This window comes from Panulirus ornatus, chromosome 64 (assembly GCF_036320965.1).
Source record: "Panulirus ornatus isolate Po-2019 chromosome 64, ASM3632096v1, whole genome shotgun sequence".
NCBI classification, from domain to species: domain Eukaryota; kingdom Metazoa; phylum Arthropoda; class Malacostraca; order Decapoda; family Palinuridae; genus Panulirus; species Panulirus ornatus.
In genome coordinates, this window is record NC_092287.1 from 5,392,001 (window position 1) to 5,414,037 (window position 22,037).

Genomic DNA, 22,037 nt, shown 5'->3' on the forward strand with positions numbered 1-22,037 from the left:
GGCGCCAACTTCAAAGATATGATACGCGAGGCAGTACAAGACGCTCCCAACCTTCTACATCCCCGTAATATTAATAATGTCTCCTCCACGTCCTCTACATTTATGCCAGGGTCACAAAACACGTGAAATCAAGTTAGCAGGCCAATAATTCCACCACATGAAGCACTGCGATACTGGCGTGATGCCAGAAAACTAGTGGCTTGACATGTTATAATAACATTACCACACGGGTTATTATCTCGACTATGTTATTTTCCTGTCTGGCTGGAATTGCCGAGTCGGACTTTATTTTCCTCTAGTCTATTTTCTCTTGTTGAGGAAGACTACGGTCAGCCATTTGGAGACATAGGCTTCACTTGTCCCTATCCCGCTTGCAGATTAAGTTTAATGGGTTTGACCATTTTAACCCCACACTTTGTTCAGACCAAGATTGAGACTAGTATGAGATCTGTATGCGATCCCATTAGACTTAATAATTAAAACTGGCCCTTACATTCATTAGAATTCATATTTGAATGAATTTCAATATTGGCAATAGCTTTTCTTTCACAATATAAATTCGATAAATCCAGTAATTGAGTGAAAAGAAATAACATAATATAGTTGGGCTTACTGTTGCCGAAAAGTCAACTTATTATTATCATTATTTCCCATACTTTTTCACCGTTTACTGCTTTAGTAATGAATCGCCAAGAAAAGAAAATGGCAGCATTTGCTGATATCCATTCTCTATATGTCATGTGCAAAGCGCCGGAACCATCTCCTATCCACAAGCAGGCCCCACAAACCTTTCCATGGTTTCCCCCGACCGCTTCACGTGCCCTACTTCAGTTCATTGACAGAAAGCATCTAGACCCCCAAACATCGCAACGTTCCATTTCATTCTATCCTGTGCATACCTTTCACTCTCCTGCTTGTCCAGGCCCTTACCACTCAAAATCTTTTTTACTCTATCTCCCACCTCCAATTTGGTTTTCCCTTTCTCCTTGTCTAACAGATATCCTCTTTGTCACCCCCCTCTCCCATCCTTCCACCCACACTCATTCTTTCAATATGTTCAAACCACCGCAACATCCTCTTCATCTCTCAGCCACACCCTTCATATTAAGCAGACACCTCTTACCCTTTCATTACTTGATTAAACCATCTCACACCACATACAGTCCTAAAGCATTTAATTTCCAACACATCCTTTTTCTTCCACACATCCTCATCTACAGCCTATGCCTCACATCCATACAACATCGCTGGGACTACTTTACCTTCAAATGTACCCATTGGTTGTCAAATTGCACTTCTTTGATCCAGATAGCTGTCTTTTCTTTCTGCCTCACCTAAATGTGGACTACTGACATTCTGTCCACAAACATACAATATATCTCTCCCTGTCACACACAACACTTAACTCACTTAGCCCATCCTTTGTAACTCTTAGATTTTCCTGTGGTGAGTACTGTGTGCTAGCCCTGTCTTTAGGCATAATAGTAGGAGCAACAGATGGAAGTAGTACGTAAGAACATTTGGGTAGGACTATTAGGTACAAATTTTAGGTAGAAAGGTAGAAGTAGTAGGTAGGAACATTATGTAGAAGTCAGTAGGAACATTAGATAGGAACCTCTGCAAACACTGCCCCTCTGCCAGTGGCCTTTTAAGGGTGAGGCACTAAAGACTAAAAAACAGCAGTGGAGTTCACAAGTTATGGAGACTATATTGCTATGGCCAACCCATTGAGGGAGTTCTTGAAGGCAACAGGTATCAGAGACATAGATAGATAAATAGATACCCATTTTCACCCTACCACATGATGACTTCTTTTACATATTCCCCAATGCTCCCCAAACCAATTTTCCCTCACCCACCCTATGACTCACTAACACTCCCATGGTTTCAATTGCTACCATGTCCACTCCTAAGTATAAAAACACTTCCCTTCCTCCAAATTTTCTCCATTCAAACTCATCCACTACCCAGTTAAACTTAATAACCTTGCTTTTGTTCACATTTACTCTTTAACTTCCTCCTTTCACATATTCTCCCAAACTCAGTCACCAGCTTCTGCAGTCTCATCCAAATCTCTTACCAGTGCTGTGTCATCAGCAAACAACAAATGATTCATTTCCCCAGCCCCCCCATCATCTCCTAGATATGGCATACTCACCCCTCTTTCCTAGACTCTTGCATTTACCTCCCTCATCACTCCATCTGCAACCAAATTAAATGGCCATGTTGACATCACATAACTCTGCTACAGACCAAGCTTCACCTACAACCACTCTCTTTCTCCTCTCTTCCTATCTGAATATGCACCTTACATCCTTGATAAAAACTACTCTACTTCAAGGTTTCCTCCCACAAAATATACTTGTAAGATCTTCCACAAGGCATCTCTATCAAACCTATCATATGCTTTCTCCAGATCCATAAATGTCATGTTCAAATCCCTCTATTTCTGAAAGTATTTCTTACATTCTTTTAAGCAAACACCTGATCTACATGTCTTCCACCACTTCTAAAACCATATTGTTCTTCTCATGTCTGATGCTCTGTAAATGCCCTCTCCCTCTCAATTACCACTCTCCCCACACATTTTACGAGGTACAACGAACAAACTTATCCATCTCCATTATGAATACTCACCTTTGTGCCCTTAGTTTTTATACATTAGCACTATATATACATTCTGCCTATCCTCAGGCACCTCACCAAGAGCCATATATACAGTGTATATCCTAACTGACCACTCAACTACAGTCATCCCTTCCTAAATAAATTCAACTGCAATACCATCCACTCCAGCTGCCTTGCCACATTCACATTTCATCTTACACAAGGCTTTAACCCAAGGCTGACATGTGCGCAGCAATGGCTGCAGCAATTTCCATGAGTCATATCACTTGGCATACCTCCCTGACCTAGACTCCCTACATCAGCAACACTATCATCGAACACATTCAGCAGTCCTTCAAAATACTCACTCCATCTGCTCACTTCATCACTACCTGTTACCATGTCCCAGTTTTTCCCTTCACTAATGTTCCCATTTGTTCTAATTTTTCACTTACTATTAACCTCTTTCCAAATTTCTTCCTGAAATTTACTGATACTTGCTCACCACAACTATCATTTGCCCCTTTCTTCAACTCCTGCACCTTCCTTTTGACCTATTGTCACTTTCTCTTTGCCACAAAGAACCTCTATCAACCCTATCATATGCCTTCTCCAGATCCATAAATGCTACATATAAATCCATCTGTTTTTCTAAGTATTTCTCACATACATTCTTCAAAGCAAACACCTGATCCACAAATCCTCGATCACTTCTGAAACCACACTGCTCTTCCCTAATCTGATGCTCTATACATGTCTTCACCCTCTCAATCAATTCCCTCCCATACAATTTCCCAGGAATACTCAACTGACTTATGCCTCTGTAATTTGAACACTCACCTTTATCCCCTTTGCCTTTGTACAATGGCACTAAGCATGCATTCCACCAATCCTCAGGCATTTTACCATGGTCCATACATACATTGAATGTCCTTACCAATCAATCCACAACACAGTCACCCCCTTTTTTAATAAATTCCACTGCAATACCATCTAAACCTGCCGCCTTGCCAGATTTTATCTCCCTCAAAGCTTTCACTACCTTTGCTCTATGAACCAAACCATTCTCCCTGACCCTCTCACTTCGCACACCACCCCGACCAAAATACCCTATATCTGCCACTCTATCATCAAACCCATTCAACAAACTTTCAAAATACTCACTCCATCTCCTCACTTCATTACTACTTCTTATCACTTCCCCACTTGCCCTCTTCACCGATGTTCCCATTTGTCCTCTTTCTTATGCACGTTATTTACCTCCTTCCAAAACATCTTTTTATTCTCCCTAAAGTTTAATGATACTCTCTCACCTCAACTCTCATTTGCCCTTTTTCAACCCTTGCACCTTTCTCTTGACCTCCTGCCACTTTCTTTTATACATCATCCTGTCATTTGCACTCCTTCCTTGCAAATATCATCCAAACGCCTCTCTTTCCTCTTTCACTAACAACTTTACTTCTTCATCCCACCACTCACAAGTAGATGGATAAAAAAGAAACAAGCAAGTAGATGGAAAAGTCTTTGTGTGACTGGTGTGGACCATCAAATATCTTCACCGCCCCATGCCATCTCATCCCAAACTGTGAGAACATTCCCCACTTTATCATCTAACATATTCAAGAGTCCTTCAAAATCTTCACTCCAACTCTTTTTCACCTGTCTATTGCCTGTTACCATTTCTCAACCTGCTCCCCTTCCTTGTTGCTCCCATTTGCTATCTTTTATTCCTCTGTTCATTCCTTCCAAAACATTTTCTTATTCTCCCTTAAGTTCAATGCTTTCACACCTCATCTCTCATCTTCCCTTTTTCAGCTCTTATACCTTTCTCTTGACCTTCTGCCATGTTCTCTTACAATCCTCAAAATCACTCACACTCCTTCCTTATATATACTGTCCACACTTTTCTTTTTTCTTTCACTTGCAATTCAATTTCTTCATCCCACCACTCAATATCTTTTTTCATGTCTACATCCCAACTTCTACATGCCACTCACTTCACCTGCACATGTAAAACCTGCTTCCCTTCAGCTGCCTTTCATTTCCCCTTGTTTCATCTACTCTTACCCTACGTCACTATTCACTTAGTCTCTTGCCATCTCAGCACACAGTCCTCTCTTTCAAGCTCACTCCCTTTCCCCATCTCTTTCATGTGCCATTTCTTCTTTTCCTAACACAATCATAAACTTTCACGTCTCCACCAAAAAATAATACATCAGACCTGCTGCCTCTCTCAGCACATTCACATCAACCAACTTCTCTCTTACAAACATGTTAGTACAAACTCATCTAATAATTCCCTTTAGCCCCATACCCCAGACAGCCATGTCTACATGTGTATATACCTGTTTTTAAACCAAGTACGGATAGTCATTATTCCTCTTTCAGCACACAACTTGACAAGCTCCTTCTTCATTTTCAAATTCACCCTCATTATATGCCACTCTTGGATTCAGACCCCCTAGCACTAGATTTGATCCTTTGTATCAAATTGCCAAGCACTCATTCAGCCCCTCTCTAAAAGTACACCCTCTTCTTCACTCCTCTTACTATCAGGTGTATGAACATAAAAAAATAACCCAGCTCTCATAACCCATTTTCATTAAGCCCACAACAATCCTGAACTCAATTCCTTATGTTCTGTAACAGAATCCTACAACTCCTCTTTCATCAAAAGTACCATCCCTTCCTCTGCTCCTGCCCTCTCACTAGCCACAGACTTTACCTTTTAAACATTCCCTAACCATTTGAACCCTCCCCCTTCAACTTTCCTCTCATCATGGTTACATCCATGCACAATCATATAGTCCAGCCTGAATCTATGAGAGGAAAGTCCCAGTTGGCTCTTTCGACTGTTCCAACTTTTGGAAAGTGAGGATATAAAAGGGGAGGATTTCTAGCCCTCCTCTGCCACCCATTATTTGCCTCTACCTTTTACACCAAGTAACAGATGCATGGGTAGAATTTTTGCTCACCCAACCCCAGAAGAGGAGTAAAAAATATATCACATTTAAATTCAAATCACTGATTGTGTCTTCTGATTTACACATTTAAATCATTTAATTTTTCCCAAATTATTTAAATTACTGCAACGTTGATGAGTACTCAAGACATGTTTTATCTCTGTAGCAAACAGGAGAAATTGAAGAAAGATATTTCAGTTCAATTATCTTTATCTATCATACAAAGTTCACAAAACATAATCTTTAACGAATTTTTCCTTGCTGGAATTTCTTCCTGCCTCCTCTCTTTGCTCTGAGTTGACTTCTTGCTTTGCCAACAGTGAAATTTTCATTTTGTTGTTGTACATGACGGTGGTTTCCTTTCATCTTACGCCAATCAATTCCTTTGATATTTTCATGACGTTTTGCCTCCCAAGAGAGCTGCTTGGTATCTGTTTAAAATTCAGTAATATTAGGTACTTATTAAAAATACAGCTAAAATCTAAAATTAATACCTGTCAATGGCAGAAAATGAAAGTAACACATAATCTGTTCAATTGCAGTTAACTCACTTATGATTAGTAATTAATGTACATCCTAAATCAGTAAATACTCTTATGCTATATAGGTACCGATCCATATGAAAAATACGAGTGGAAGAAAAAGGTAGATGACTGGAAATATAATTTCAATCACAAGGCTCTATCAATTTACAGTAATGAAACATATGGAGAAATTAGATTTAAGCTCTTTCAGGTGTCAATTAACAAAACTGATCAGCACTGGTATTTCAGCATGCAGAATGCAGCTAATACCTAAATAGCACATTTGCCAGGAAAAGGATTGCAGGATCTGGAGTAGCTACAAAATTATGGAAGAGTCAATAAAAGACTGAGAGCTAAGAGGAGGCAGAAAGTGAGACAAACAGCTGTTACACTAAAAATCAAGAAATAACAGGTTAGCTTACAGGTGTGTAACAATGGTGCAATTCATGTGTAAAAAAGCAGTGGATGTTGAGATATTTCAAAACTGGCCTAAGGAATGAAGGGAATGTAGAGCAGACATAGATTTGGACAAGTAGATGAAAGGTAATGTTGATTTGCTTACCTTGAAAAAGTCAAAAGAATGGGTGAAGTACAAATGGACAGTAGTGTGCAATGGCATGACAGCAAGGATGCAGGCCTATACAACAGATAAGGTGAAAAGGCAGAAAGGGGGCATATGCATATGGAAGAGTAGACTGCAGTTGTAAAATGGCAAGAAAAGGAGCAAGTCTAGGGGAATGTAATGATAGCTATGACTAAGTTATTAACCCTTTCAGTACTCAAATGGATTTTCTAGCTAACTTTCCAGTGTGCATAAAATCAGCAACAGATGTTTTTTCCCAAATCAATGAAGTGGAAAAAAAATCAAAACCATTATTTTTCTTATAAATTTAAATCATGCAATCAGTTATTACAGGGATACAAAATTGGCCTATAATCACTTCCTTCTACCAACATAATTAGAACTCACCTTTGATCCTTTAGGTTCTGTTTGGGATCATATCTCATCCTTACAAATGCATCCTCCTCACTCCCACCAACATAGTACTTTTCCACTTCTCTATCCACTTCTGACAGATCATGAGATTTTTTTTCTTTATTTCATGAACTCATCCAGCACTCATTTTCAAGGTCAAAGATGGAATGGGATCATGGCAAACCATGCGAGGTTGGTGCATGGGGCTGGCAGCAACGCACCAAGTGCCATAGATGCACTCCAGATGGGGTTATCCCTAAAAGGCCTTAACTATCCTTCATCCTTATTTGAAGGTTATAGAAGCCTCTCAGCTTTTCCATTGATTCATCATGTATTTGCAATGCCATCTATGGCCAGGCAACAGATTTTACAATGTGTGAAATCTAAATTAATAGGTGGCTACATTGAGAACTATAGCTCTACGGATTATGTTTACCTTAAACAAGGACAATAGCCACCAATAGGATAAAGCAGAGATTCTACATCCTATTTTGAAGTGAAAAACAGCAGATCAGATGTAAACATTTATTATGTTAAACCGGTGACAACTTATTGAAAGTCTTTTTTTTTTCTTTGTTTCATACTTGTAGCACCAGGAACAGGTGTAGAAAAGGCCTCATTCGCTTACATCCATTCTCTAGTTGATTGTGTAATGCACTGAAACCAAAGCCCCTTATCTACAACCAGGCCACAGGGAGCTTTCTGTGGTTTCCCTTGGCTGCTTTACTTGACCCAGTTCAGTTAACCGACAGCACATCAACCCCTTGAATACATCACTCCAATTCACTCTATCCCACATATGCATTTCACCCTCCTGCACAATCAGTTCCCAAGTACTCAAGAGCTTATTCACTCCATCCCTCAATCACTAATCTGGTCTCCCCATTCTTGTTCACCTCAACCTCTGACACATATATCCTTTTTGTCAACCTTTTCTCACTCACACTCTTCATATGTCTAAGCCATTTCTACACACCATCTTCAGCTCTCTCAAACTGATCTTAAACATTTCATTTCCAATACATTCACCCTTTTCCATACATTCTCATCTATAGCCCATGAATTGCATCCATACATCATCAATGGGACTAATATACCTTCAAATAAACCTATTTTAACACTCCTAAGCTTCTCTTCCAACACTTTCATCAATGACCCTAAGACCTTTGCTCCCTTGCCTACTTTATGACTCACCTCTCATGTCTTGAACATTCTCTATCATTATCTATATTTACTATACTTTGTCACTGTCTCCTGTGTTAGCGAGGTAGTGCAAGGAAACAGATGAAAGAATGGCCCAATGCATCCACATACACAAGCATATACATAAATGCCCACACACGCACATATACATACCTAAGAATACTTCCTACGTATTCCCTGCATGTCGTAGAAGGCGGCTAAAAGGGGAGGAGCGGGTGGCTGGAAATCCTCCCCTCTCGTTTTTTTAATTTTCAAAAAGAAGGAACAGAGAAGGGGGCCAGGTGAGGACATTCCCTCAAAGGCCCAGTCCTCTGTTCTTAACGCTACCTCGCTAACGTGGGAAATGGCAAAGAGTATGAAAGAAAGAACATTTCAACATATTCATACACAGACATATACATATATACACATGTACATATTCGTACATGCTGCCTTCATCCATTCCCACCACCACCCTGTCACACATGAAATGGCACCCCCCTCCTCCCCTGTGCACGCAAAGTATCGCTAGGAAAAGACAACAAAGGCCACATTCGTTCACACTCAGTCCCTAGCTGTAATGTGTAATGTACCAAAACCACAGCTCCCTTTCCACATCCAGGCCCCACAAAACTTTCCATGGTTTACCCCTGACACTTCACATGCCCTGGTTCAATCCATTGACAACATGTCTACCCCAGTATATCACATCCTTAGATATATGCATGCTGTCTGTAATACCTATATAGCTCCTTAGCTATTCAGTTCCATTTGTTTACCACTCTTACACTACAAAAATACTTGTTTACATCTTTTTTTTTTAGTAAGTTTCTTCCTTAATTTCATGTTACATCCTCTAGTTGCTCTGTCCTAACATCTCTTGAAGAACTGGTCAATGTCCACATCAGTGATTTCTGGTATCAACTTTATCAAATGGAACACCCGCTTCAGACTATAGCTGAATACCCACCTCCAAGATGAAAATAGCGCACCCAGCACCATCTCCAAAAGAGGTTGCCTGCATTTCAGAAGACCTTGAACACACACACAAGACACCAAAATACCATGCATAAAATCAAGGAATGAGCCGCCAACAGGCAAAGGCCCGTGTCAGACCAGGCAAAGGTCCAACTATTTTAAAACAAAACAAACCAACATTATTAACCTCTTCTGGACCTTCTTTATCTGCTTCTTTAGGTGCAGTGACCAAACCTGAGAAGCATGAACTGCCTTCTAGCCTGATGTAGGATATGAACAGCTTTCTAAATATTTCCTTTTCTGATATGTCAGAATACTTTGTCTCTTTTTAGTATTCTCCTGATGTGGGACTCTGGCAACAAATGAGAGACAATTTTGACTCCCAAGTCCTTCTCACACAGAATCCTGAAAATTATTTCCTGCTAGATAAAAATCATATTAAGCTCTTCTTTCACTTTGTCCCATCCACATTACTTTATATTTCCTTTGGCTGAATTTCATCAAACATGTATCAAACCAACTTTGGAGCATGTTTAGGTCCCTTTGTAAACTGATGCAATCCCCCTCGCTCTTCAATTCCTTCATGAATTTTACATCATCTACAAATGCTTATTTTTGTTATAATTGATGCACCTTAACATAAATATTAGCAGGATATGGAATATACAAGAGTACTATACTATGAGTGAAAAAGATTTCGAGCAATTAGGGCCCAAACATAAGGAGGGTGAAAGGCATGCTAGGAATAGACTGAATCGGAACAATGTGTTATACCGGGGTCGACGTGCTGTCAGTGGATTGAGATGGGGAGTGTGGAGCATCTGGGGTAAGCCGTGGAAGATTTTGTGGGGCCTGAATGTGGAAAGGGAGCTGTGGTTTTGGTGCATTGCACATGACAGCTGGAGATTGAGTATGAACAGGTGTGGCCTTTGTTGTCTTTTCCTAGCGCTACCTCGCGAGCACGCGGGTTGTTGTTTTTTCAAGTGTGGCAGGGTAGCAACAGGAATGGATGAAGGCAGCAAGTATGAATAAGTACATGTGTACATATGTATATATCTGTGTATGTATGTGTATATATACATTGAAATGTATAGGTATGTATATGTGCGTTTATATACACGCATGTGTATGTGGGTGGGTTGGGCCATTCTTTTGTCTGTTTCCTTGTTCTACCTTGCTAACACGGGAGACAGCGACTAAGTATAATAAATAAAATATACTATACTATGAAGAGATTATCACTCACATACAAAGTTTTATGGTAAGGTCTTGATCCCAAATCTGCAGATAAATGCAAGTCTATAGTATATATACCATGCAAAGAAAACAACTAAACAAAATTTACTTACGTGCTCGGTCTTTATTAGCAAATGATTGTAATGTTATAGGATTCATGTTCTTTTCTTCATTTTCTTCAAGTAAATGGGCAAAACTTTCAGCACTGGCAAACATGGAGCTCAGTGAGTCTGTCATCCTCTTCTTTGATGGTTTCTGTTTCTGTATAAAACAAAAATACAAATACAGATATGACATTCTGATTTTTTCTAAAGATGTTATTTGTCCTTCATCCTATCAATACTGACATATGAAATATACTGTATACATACTCAAAGACACATTCATATTTACTGAAAGATTATAAGCAACACAAGGTGAGCAGAGTCTTCCGTATTCGTAAGGTGCTTCATGGTTATTCGCTTTCTATCATAAGTTGATCTGTCAGGAATATTCCCTATGTTCCCTTCCAATGTCTTAACCTAAAGGCTTCAAATGTTTATAATCAGCAATCAACCCTTGCATTATCATCTGCCATGGCTTACTCAGTTAATCTGTTCATATTTTTCAGTCTACCTCTTTCCATTCATTCTTTCCATGTACTGTCCTATCACTGGACATGTTCAAGAATAATTCCCTCAATAATATCAATAAAAACATCCAAATCTCAAACACTTCACTAACTGAAAATGTTCATCTATTTCTCTTTTCCCTTATCACCTTTACACATGGAACTGTTCTTTTAAAATCTTTCTTTTAAATAAGTGAGAGTATAAATACAGCCGTACCAATTTGTGCATAGGCATGTGAATTTATGTGTCATAAATGAGTTATATTAATGGGGAAAAGTGTCAGACATCTGGTGCTCTTTCCCTTAATTCTTGCAAGAGTGGCAAAAACTAATTAAAGTTTGCTATAAGGTGCTCTGTGTACTAAAAAAAAAAAGGTGGGTGGGTCAAGGTCTGAGGACAGGACCAGTTACCCTAGGTGCACTATCCTTTATGAAAGACATTCATGTAAACTTTTCCTGTTGATGGAATTGTCCATCATTTGAGTTTTTTGGCTGAATATCCAAGGCTGTAATTAACTTTACTTTGTTTCTTCAATTTAGAAGAAGAATCACTCTCTTGGTCCATTTCTCGGTGAAGGAAATTAAATCTTAGAGTGAGTACAATGCGTTTGTAATCACTGTCAAATTCTTGCACACCAAGATCTTTGTCTACCTTTATATTTGTGTTTCTAGTTTTCAGTATTTCACTTGTATTCCTGAGAAAATGAACATGGACCTCTTTTGGGTCATAAAGCCAAATTTTTTCATAATCTTATGATCTTATCAATTACTGCCCAAGCTGCTAGGTATTTCTAAAGAGTGTCTGAATGCTATTTATCTATCTGTGTCTCTGATGCCCAATCCCTCTGGAAACAACCATCAAGGGGTAAGCCATGGTAAAAGAGTTTCCACTTATTCCAGTACTTACTGGCCTCCCTTGTATACACCATTCAACATATTCTTCCCCCCTTTCTCTTCCTCCAGTACTCTTCCACACTGAATGACTAAAAGTTACTTATGAACATTCACATTTCAAACACTAAGTTTCTTTCATATATCCACTTCTTTTATACAATAAAAGTACTTCTTTGAATCTTTTGCATAATTTTTTTCTAATTTACTGACATGGCACCAGCAGAGACAGGGTACAAGAAACAAAATAAAATACATTTTAACTCCTTTGGTGTTTAAAGATCTGACTCTCTAAGATAGAAAATTCAAAGAAAGAGGGAAAGACAGAAGGAGGAAGGCAACTCCACAAGTTTGCTGCTCAAGGAGAGGAGATACTGTATCATACCATTAAAGGCTAAGAAACAGCACTGGAGTTCTTTAATCATGGAGACTCTACTGTTGTGGTAACCCCTTTGAGGGAGTTCCGATTGGAACAGGCATCAGAGATACAGATAGATAGATAGACCAGTTAATCATACTGTAGCTGATCTCCACACATTGTTGACATCATCAAATTGCTTTAAAATGACAGAAGGTGCAATCATATCATTCCTTAATCTTCTCTCTTCCATGGAGGACAAATCTATGTCTCAAACTTCTTTTTGTTTAAATTTATCCCTCTTATTTATGAAATAATCTTCAGAGTGTGTGTGTACATTCTTTAAATCTGTATCCATCTGTATATATATGATTATTACACTTACATTTCTTTGCTTTGTTGTGCATATGTGTACTTAATTAGATAACACACAGCTTAAAATCTTTGAAGCATACAGTATCTATATTTGAAAAAAGTCTATATAAGAACAATGCTAAAAATATCAATAACTTACCGATGAAAAGTTTCCACTCCTCCTTTTCTTTACTGATTTACTGAATTCAAAGCTGTCATCATCTGAAAAAAAATCAAACATTAGTTATCTACACATAAAGTCTTTTCTGAGTAAATCAAGGATACATTTGAGATAATCCTCCTTAAAATGGGTTGAGGTCAACAGTGGAGCACTGCAGGGTTCTGTTCTGGTACCATTACTCTTCTTGATTTATGTACATGACTTAACAGAAGGGCCAGAATGTATGAACTCCTCTTGTAGAGGATATACAAAGGTCAAGAAGAAAGAGAATAGCATGGAGGATCACATGAACTTACATGGACCTTAAGAATTCAAAATTGGTCTGATACATGGTTGATTAAATTCAAGTTGGGGGTCGACAATAACCCTACCCTATCACCATAGTCCCATCCAAGGTGATTATATAAGGAGACCAAAAGTCTGCTCACAAGTATTAGAACTGCAATCAAGTTCATGGACAAGAAAATATCCTGCAAGCTGTTCATATCTTGCATAAGGCCAAAACTCTGACGTGCCTCTTAGTCAATTTGCAGAGGGCTTTTACCATATATTTTCTTTTGATTATCATATTCATTTGGACTCTCTCACTTCACATGTCACCACATCTGCTTCACAATCATCAACTACATTAAGCAGTACTTCAAAACAGTCATTCTGTCTTAAATCAATTTTACAAACTTTAATCTTACCATTTCTTCATTTGCTCTCATCAGCATTACCGACATTTCTTCTTTGTTTTCCTTACTATTCACTTCCTTTATGCAATAACACAATGGCAAAGACTAGATGTGTACAAATGATGAAATTTGTTCATTCATTCCTGAAAACACTTTTCTTGCATATCTTGCATAAGGCCAAAACTCTGACGTGCCTCTTAGTCAATTTGCAGAGGGCTTTTACCATATATTTTCTTTTGATTATCATATTCATTTGGACTCTCTCACTTCACATGTCACCACATCTGCTTCACAATCATCAACTACATTAAGCAGTACTTCAAAACAGTCATTCTGTCTTAAATCAATTTTACAAACTTTAATCTTACCATTTCTTCATTTGCTCTCATCAGCATTACCGACATTTCTTCTTTGTTTTCCTTACTATTCACTTCCTTTATGCAATAACACAATGGCAAAGACTAGATGTGTACAAATGATGAAATTTGTTCATTCATTCCTGAAAACACTTTTCTAAAGCAGGAATGGCAGTAAGTATAAGAACCTACCTGATAATATTGTTCTTTCTTCATCAAAGGTTTTGTCATCATCAGTACAATCCATTTCATCATCATCAGTGAAATGCTGCCATTCACTATCATCAATTTCATCATCATAGATTTGTTCTTCATTATCTCCATCAATACTGTTTTCATCAGTCACACTGCCATCATTCTCTGACAGCTCTTCTTCAGTCCCTACATCATTCTTGCCAACTGCAAGACAAGAAAATAGAAGGGTGACAAAACATTTAAATGTCTTTAGGTAGTAAGTATTTTAAACATTTGCAATAAATGTATATGCTGAAAAATCTGCCAAATTTCACTGGAAAATACAGGAAATGAGTAGTCAGCATACTGTTGAATAATCATCTTGTTAAAAGGTCATTATAACTAACCATGTGCAGCAACTGCTCCAGCAGCAAAGTCTAAATCTCCATCCATTTCTGAGTCTCCATCAACATCCACTTCTTTCATCCTATTCAAGTGCTGCTCAATCTCTTCATCATCAATGCTGATGTCATCTTGCTCATCTTCAGGCTGTTTCTGGATTCTTCCTTTATACTGAGAGAAGTACCTGATAATGAAGAAAAGGTATAGGTACAATACATTCTTCTCTATCTTGAAGCAAATTCTTTATAAATGGTTCTGACTGTAAATAATTGACATTTATCATCAAAGTTGACACAAGATTTACAGATAAATCTTGTGTCAACAGATTTACAGATAAATCTTGTGATTTACAGAATCAAGTGATAAAATGGCATATTCTTACTCCAGCATTTGAGGAGTATGGGACTGAGATTCAAAGAGAACCTGTGATGAATATGCCACCCATGACACAAAGAAGTAAAGTAGGGCCTTTACAGTATAAGAGTACTGAATGAACTGTACAAGATGACTGACAGTGTGGCTAAAGCAGATGCATTTCATTATCATTATACTTTGTCGCTGTCTCCCGCGTTAGCGAGGTAGCACATGGAAACAGACAAAAGAATGGCCCAACCCACCCACATACACATGTACATAAACGCCCACACACACACATATACATACCTATACATTTCAATGTATACATACACAGATATGGCATGAGAAGAGTGGGAGGTGGGTTGATTAGAAAGGGTAGTGAGTGGTGGGATGAAGAAGTAAGAGTATTAGTGAAAGAGAAGAGAGAGGCATTTGGACGATTTTTGCAGGGAAAAAATGCAATTGAGTGGGAGACGTATAAAAGAAAGAGACAGGAGGTCAAGAGAAAGGTGCAAGAGGTGAAAAAAGGGCAAAAGAGAGTTGGGGTGTGAGAGTATCATTAAATTTTAGAGAGAATAAAAAGATGTTCTGGAAGGAGGTAAATAAAGTGCGTAAGACAAGGGAGCAAATGGGAACTTCAGTGAAGGGTGCAAATGGGGAGGTGATAACAAGTAGTGGTGATGTGAGAAGGAGATGGAGTGAGTATTTTGAAGGTTTGCTGAATGTGTTTGATGATAGAGTGGCAGATATAGGGTGTTTTGGTCGAGGTGGTGTGCAAAGTGAGAGGGTTAGGGAAAATGATTTGGTAAACAGAGAAGAGGTAGTGAAAGCTTTGCGGAAGATGAAAGCCAGCAAGGCAGCAGGTTTGGATGGTATTGCAGTGGAATTTATTAAAAAAGGGGGTGACTGTATTGTTGACTGGTTGGTAAGGTTATTTAATGTATGTATGACTCATGGTGAGGTGCCTGAGGATTGGCGGAATGCATGCATAGTGCCATTGTACAAAGGTAAAGGGGATAAGAGTGAGTGCTCAAATTACAGAGGTATAAGTTTGTTGAGTATTCCTGGTAAATTATATGGAAGGGTATTGATTGAGAGGGTGAAGGCATGTACAGAGCATCAGATTGGGGAAGAGCAGTGTGGTTTCAGAAGTGGTAGAGGATGTGTGGATCAGGTGTTTGCTTTGAAGAATGTATGTGAGAAATACTTAGAAAAGCAAATGGATTTGTATGTAGCATTTATGGATCTGGAGAAGGCATATGATAGAGTTGATAGAGATGCTCTGTGGAAGGTATTAAGAATATATGGTGTGGGAGGAAAGTTGTTAGAAGCAGTGAAAAGTTTTTATCGAGGATGTAAGGCATGTGTACGTGTAGGAAGAGAGGAAAGTGATTGGTTCTCAGTGAATGTAGGTTTGCGGCAGGGGTGTGTCATGTCTCCATGGTTGTTTAATTTGTTTATGGATGGGGTTGTTAGGGAGGTAAATGCAAGAGTTTTGGAAAGAGGGGCAAGTATGAAGTCTGTTGGGGATGAGAGAGCTTGGGAAGTGAGTCAGTTGTTGTTCGCTGATGATACAGCGCTGGTGGCTGATTCATGTGAGAAACTGCAGAAGCTGGTGACTGAGTTTGGTAAAGTGTGTGGAAGAAGAAAGTTAAGAGTAAATGTGAATAAGAGCAAGGTTATTAGGTACAGTAGGGTTGAGGGTCAAGTCAATTGGGAGGTGAGTTTGAATGGAGAAAAACTGGAGGAAGTGAAGTGTTTTAGATATCTGGGAGTGGATCTGGCAGCGGATGGAACCATGGAAGCGGAAGTGGATCATAGGGTGGGGGAGGGGGCGAAAATTCTGGGGGCCTTGAAGAATGTGTGGAAGTCGAGAACATTATCTCGGAAAGCAAAAATGGGTATGTTTGAAGGAATAGTGGTTCCAACAATGTTGTATGGTTGCGAGGCGTGGGCTATGGATAGAGTTGTGCGCAGGAGGATGGATGTGCTGGAAATGAGATGTTTGAGGACAATGTGTGGTGTGAGGTGGTTTGATCGAGTGAGTAACGTAAGGGTAAGAGAGATGTGTGGAAATAAAAAGAGCGTGGTTGAGAGAGCAGAAGAGGGTGTTTTGAAGTGGTTTGGGCACATGGAGAGGATGAGTGAGGAAAGATTGACCAAGAGGATATATGTGTCGGAAGTGGAGGGAGCAAGGAGAAGAGGGAGACCAAATTGGAGGTGGAAAGATGGAGTGAAAAAGATTTTGTGTGATCGGGGCCTGAACATGCAGGAGGGTGAAAGGAGGGCAAGGAATAGAGTGAATTGGAGCGATGTGGTATACCGGGGTTGACGTGCTGTCAGTGGATTGAATCAAGGCATGTGAAGCGTCTGGGGTAAACCATGGAAAGCTGTGTAGGTATGTATACTTGCGTGTGTGGACGTATGTATATACATGTGTATGGGGGGGGTTGGGCCATTTCTTTCGTCTGTTTCCTTGCGCTACCTCGCAAACGCGGGAGACAGCGACAAAGTATAAAAAAAAAAAAAAATATATATATATATATATATATATATATATATATATATATATATATATATATATATATATATATATATATATATCGTCCAAATGCCTCTCTCTTCTCTTTCACTAATAATCTTACTTCTTCATCCCACCACTCACTACCCTTTCTAATCAACCCATCTCCCACTCTTCTCATGCCACAAGCATCTTTTGCACAAGATGAAAGCCAGCAAGGCAGCAGGTTTGGATGGTATTGCAGTGGAATTTATTAAAAAATGGGGTGACTGTATTATTGACTGGTTGGTAAGGTTATTTAATGTATGTATGACTCATGGTGAGGTGCCTGAGGATTGGCGGGATGCGTGCATAGTGCCATTGTACAAAGGCAAACGGGATAAGAGTGAGTGCTCAAATTACAGAGGTATAAGTCTGTTGAGTATTCCTGGTAAATTATATGGGAGGGTATTGATTGAGAGGGTGAAGGCATGTACAGAGCATCAGATTGGGGAAGAGCAGTGTGGTTTCAGAAGTGGTAGAGGATGTGTGGATCAGGTGTTTGCTTTGAAGAATGTATGTGAGAAATACTTAGAAAAGCAAATGGATTTGTATGTAGCATTTATGGATCTGGAAAAGGCATATGATAGAGTTGATAGAGATGCTCTGTGGAAGGTATTAAGAATATATGGTGTGGGAGGCAAGTTGTTAGAAGCAGTGAAAAGTTTTTATCGAGGATGTAAGGCATGTGTACGTGTAGGAAGAGAGGAAAGTGATTGGTTCTCAGTGAATGTAGGTTTGCGGCAGGGGTGTGTGATGTCTCCATGGTTGTTTAATTTGTTTATGGATGGGGTTGTTAGGGAGGTGAATGCAAGAGTTCTAGAAAGAGGGGCAAGTATGAAGTCTGTTGGGGATGAGAGAGCTTGGGAAGTGAGTCAGTTGTTGTTCGCTGATGATACAGCGCTGGTGGCTGATTCATGTGAGAAACTGCAGAAGCTGGTGACTGAGTTTGGTAAAGTGTGTGAAAGAAGAAAGTTAAGAGTAAATGTGAATAAGAGTAAGGTTATTAGGTACAGTAGGGTTGAGGGTCAAGTCAATTGGGAGGTAAGTTTGAATGGAGAAAAACTGGAGGAAGTAAAGTGTTTTAGATATCTGGGAGTGGATCTGGCAGCGGATGGAACCATGGAAGCGGAAGTGGATCATAGGGTGGGGGAGGGGGCGAAAATCCTGGGAGCCTTGAAGAATGTGTGGAAGTCAAGAACATTATCTCGGAAAGCAAAAATGGGTTGTTTGAAGGAATAGTGGTTCCAACAATGTTGTATGGTTGCGAGACGTGGGCTATGGATAGGGTTGTGTGCAGGAGGATGGATGTGCTGGAAATGAGATGTTTGAGGACAATGTGTGGTGTGAGGTGGTTTGATCGAGTAAGTAACGTAAGGGTAAGAGAGATGTGTGGAAATAAAAAGAGCATGGTTGAGAGAGCAGAAGAGGGTGTTTTGAAATGGTTTGGGAACATGGAGAGAATGAGTGAGGAAAGACTGACCAAGAGGATATATGTGTCGGAGGTGGAGGGAACGAGAAGTGGGAGACCAAATTGGAGGTGGAAAGATGGAGTGAAAAAGATTTTGTGTGATCGGGGCCTGAACATGCAGGAGGGTGAAAGGAGGGCAAGGAATAGAGTGAATTGGATCGATGTGGTATACCGGGGTTGACGTGCTGTCAGTGGATTGAATCAGGGCATGTGAAGCGTCTGGGGTAAACCATGGAAAGCTGTGTAGGTATGTATATTTGCGTGTGTGGACGTATGTATATACATGTGTATGGGGGTGGGTTGGGCCATTTCTTTCGTCTGTTTCCTTGTGCTACCTCGTAAACGCGGGAGACAGCGAAAAAAAAAAGAAAAAAAAAGAAAAAAAAAAGAAAAAAAAAATGTGTGGAAATTAAAAGAGCGTGGTTGAGAGAGCAGAGGAGGGTGTTTTCAAATGGTTTGGGCACATGGAGAGAATGAGTGAGGAAAGATTGACCAAGATGATATATGTGTCAGAGGTGGAGGGAACGAGGAGAAGTGGGATACCAAACTGGAGGTGGAAAGATGGAGTGAAAAAGATTTTGTGTGATCGGGGCCTGAACATACAGGAGGGTGAAAGGCAGGCAAGGAATAGAGTGAATTGGATCGATGTGGTATACCGGGGTTGACGTGCTGTCAGTGGATTGAAACAGGGCATGTGAAGCGTCTGGGGTAAACCATGGAAAGTTGTGTGGGGCCTGGATGTGGAAAGGGAGCTGTGGTTTCGGGCATTATTGCATGACAGCTAGAGACTGAGTGTGAACGAATGGGGCCTTTTCCTAGTGCTACCTCGCACACATGAGGGGGGAGGGGGATGGTATTCCATGTGTGGCGAGGTGGCGATGGGAATGAATAAAGGCAGACAGTGTGAATTGTGTGCATGGGTATATATGTATGTGTCTGTGTGTGTATATATATATGTACATTGAGATGTATAGGTATGTATAGTTGCGTGTGTGGACGTGTATGTATATACATTGTGTATGGGGGTGGGTTGGGCCATTTCTTTCGTCGGTTTCCTTGCGCTACCTCGCAAACGCGGGAGACAGCGACAAAGCAAAATAAATAAATAAATATATATGTATACAAAGGTGCATATTCATACTTGCTACCTTCATCCATTCCCATTGCCACCCTGCCACACATGAAATAGCATACATAAATCTAAGAAGATGCATGATGATAGAGAATGTACAATTACAGTTTAAAGAGGTGATTACAGTAATTACAAAGAGGTCATTATACCACTTTAAATATGGTATTTACTATGAAGTCTTGCCTCTTACTCAATCCATTCTTCTCCACGCAGCTGATTTTTTTAATCATCCCAACCCTAGATGTCCTACAAATGCCCCTTCCTTGAAAAAAAAAAAAAAACTCATGAAGATATCCAAGAAAAGCATAATGCTGAGATAAGGTAATTTCATGCCATGAGAGTGACAATGGTCCCACAGCAATGAACTGTTTGTATAATTTGAGAAAGTAGTGTATGCTCAACATGGAGGAATATAGAAAAGATTAAAATCTCAGTAGCTCAATTCATTCACTATCAGTAAAGGTTATGTACAGAGTGAGAAGTCTACTGACATATATGATGGACAAAATGTTGAGACTATGGGTTGACGACCATTATCAACAAATGATGTCAACATGCCAAAGCATTATCTATTCGGTTGCACTGAAGTAGTATGAGCACCTACAGCAAGCCCTCCTTAGCAGGTAAAGATGGTTTGATAAGTTAAGGAAGCACCAGAAACTACATAACTTGAAACTCATTGGAAAGGCTGCCAGTGCTGAAAGGTCACTACTTCTGTCTTCTCACATGAGTTTAAAGCGACTGTGGCAGTTGATGTGTATTGGCCACAGTAAGAGCTTAATGCAAATGAAAAAGGCTTATTTTGGAAATGCATGCTAAGGAGAAAATAAATATCCAAAGAATATAATATAGTTCCAGAGCTCAAATCAGCAACAGATAGACTAACACTACCATTATATAGCAATGGTAAGGGCAACTTTAAACATAAGCTGCTTCAAAGTCTCCTCTTTTAACACCAAGTGGTCTTGCACTTTCTGCACAAATTAATGTACCCAAATATTCATCTAAATCAGCTAAAAAGTAAGCAGTTATCTAAATAAAACTCTCTGGTAGATTCCAGTTGGTTCAACCAAGTTCAGCTGTAAAAGGTAATCAGACCACACTATCATTGTTCAACCAAGTTCAGCTGTAAAATGTAATCAGACCACACTAACATTGCAAACTATTCACAATCCATAAAAACGTTAAACAACCTATCAATCTATCCATTATCATTACCTCCCTTTTCCTTGGTGCATACATCATCTCAGCTCATTCAAAAATCCTCAGTCAATCAAATAACCATGGTGACATGAATCAGCTCAACAAATTTGAAATGTTCACTGTGATACATACAACCATAGGGACATGTAGCAATGGAGCAACATAAAATATGTTCATGGTGTCCATTGTGTCATGAAACAATGAAGCAGCATAGGATATGTTCTGTCAGATAAATACAATCAACATTTAACTTCAGGGTAATTCCACAGATGTGCTTTTTGTTCAACAAAACAGAATTCTTACAATGCAAAGCTTAGATGAAATCAATCTATTACACTTCAAGTTAATCGTACACCTACATTACTTGCTTTGTTGAAAATTAGAATGTTACCTATGGAAAAATTGTTCATCCTCAGGCACTTCCTTTGGATCAAGTGAAACAAATTTTTCTGTGTTGACTGCAACTCTTCGAACATCAGAAGGAATGTACTGAGATCGTAGACCCAATATTTTTCCACCAGCATCTAAAATGAGAGAATGAAAGATCTACAGATTATAACTATTCTATGGCATTACCTCATTACACAGGTTCTCTGATTGACATAGGTGAATCCTGAAACATCAAATTCCGAAAAAAAAGCTCTGACAATTTCTAAAATTCTTTCTATTCTGACTGTGTGAATTAAAGAAACTGGCAGTTTTGCCATTTAACCCTGAACCCAATCACTGTTTTTGTCACATAAATGTGACCCACAGCTTCTGAATCCCCAGGTTAGCACTGGCAAAGTGTAAAACAAGATTCCTACAATCTTTTTAATTATCTAGCATTGTGAAATCTATATTCT

The 22,037-nt window shown here is 39.3% G+C and overlaps 1 protein-coding gene across 4 annotated transcripts in view; it reads right to left on the reverse strand.

The window, feature by feature from the left end:
- Positions 1–5,762: 5,762 nt before the first annotated feature.
- The window catches only part of LOC139746194 (CCAAT/enhancer-binding protein zeta-like), a 73,734-nt gene continuing 57,459 nt past the window's right edge, over positions 5,763–22,037 (reverse strand). For all 4 annotated transcript variants that reach the window (XM_071657117.1, XM_071657118.1, XM_071657120.1 and 1 more), the window contains 6 exons: positions 21,584–21,716; positions 14,475–14,653; positions 14,086–14,292; positions 12,840–12,901; positions 10,580–10,727; positions 5,763–6,001 (listed from right to left, as the gene is read on the reverse strand). In XM_071657117.1, coding sequence (XP_071513218.1) covers positions 5,814–6,001; positions 10,580–10,727; positions 12,840–12,901; positions 14,086–14,292; positions 14,475–14,653; positions 21,584–21,716 — 917 coding nt within the window. In that variant the 3' untranslated portion in view covers positions 5,763–5,813. The remainder of the gene's footprint in view (positions 6,002–10,579; positions 10,728–12,839; positions 12,902–14,085; positions 14,293–14,474; positions 14,654–21,583; positions 21,717–22,037) is intronic.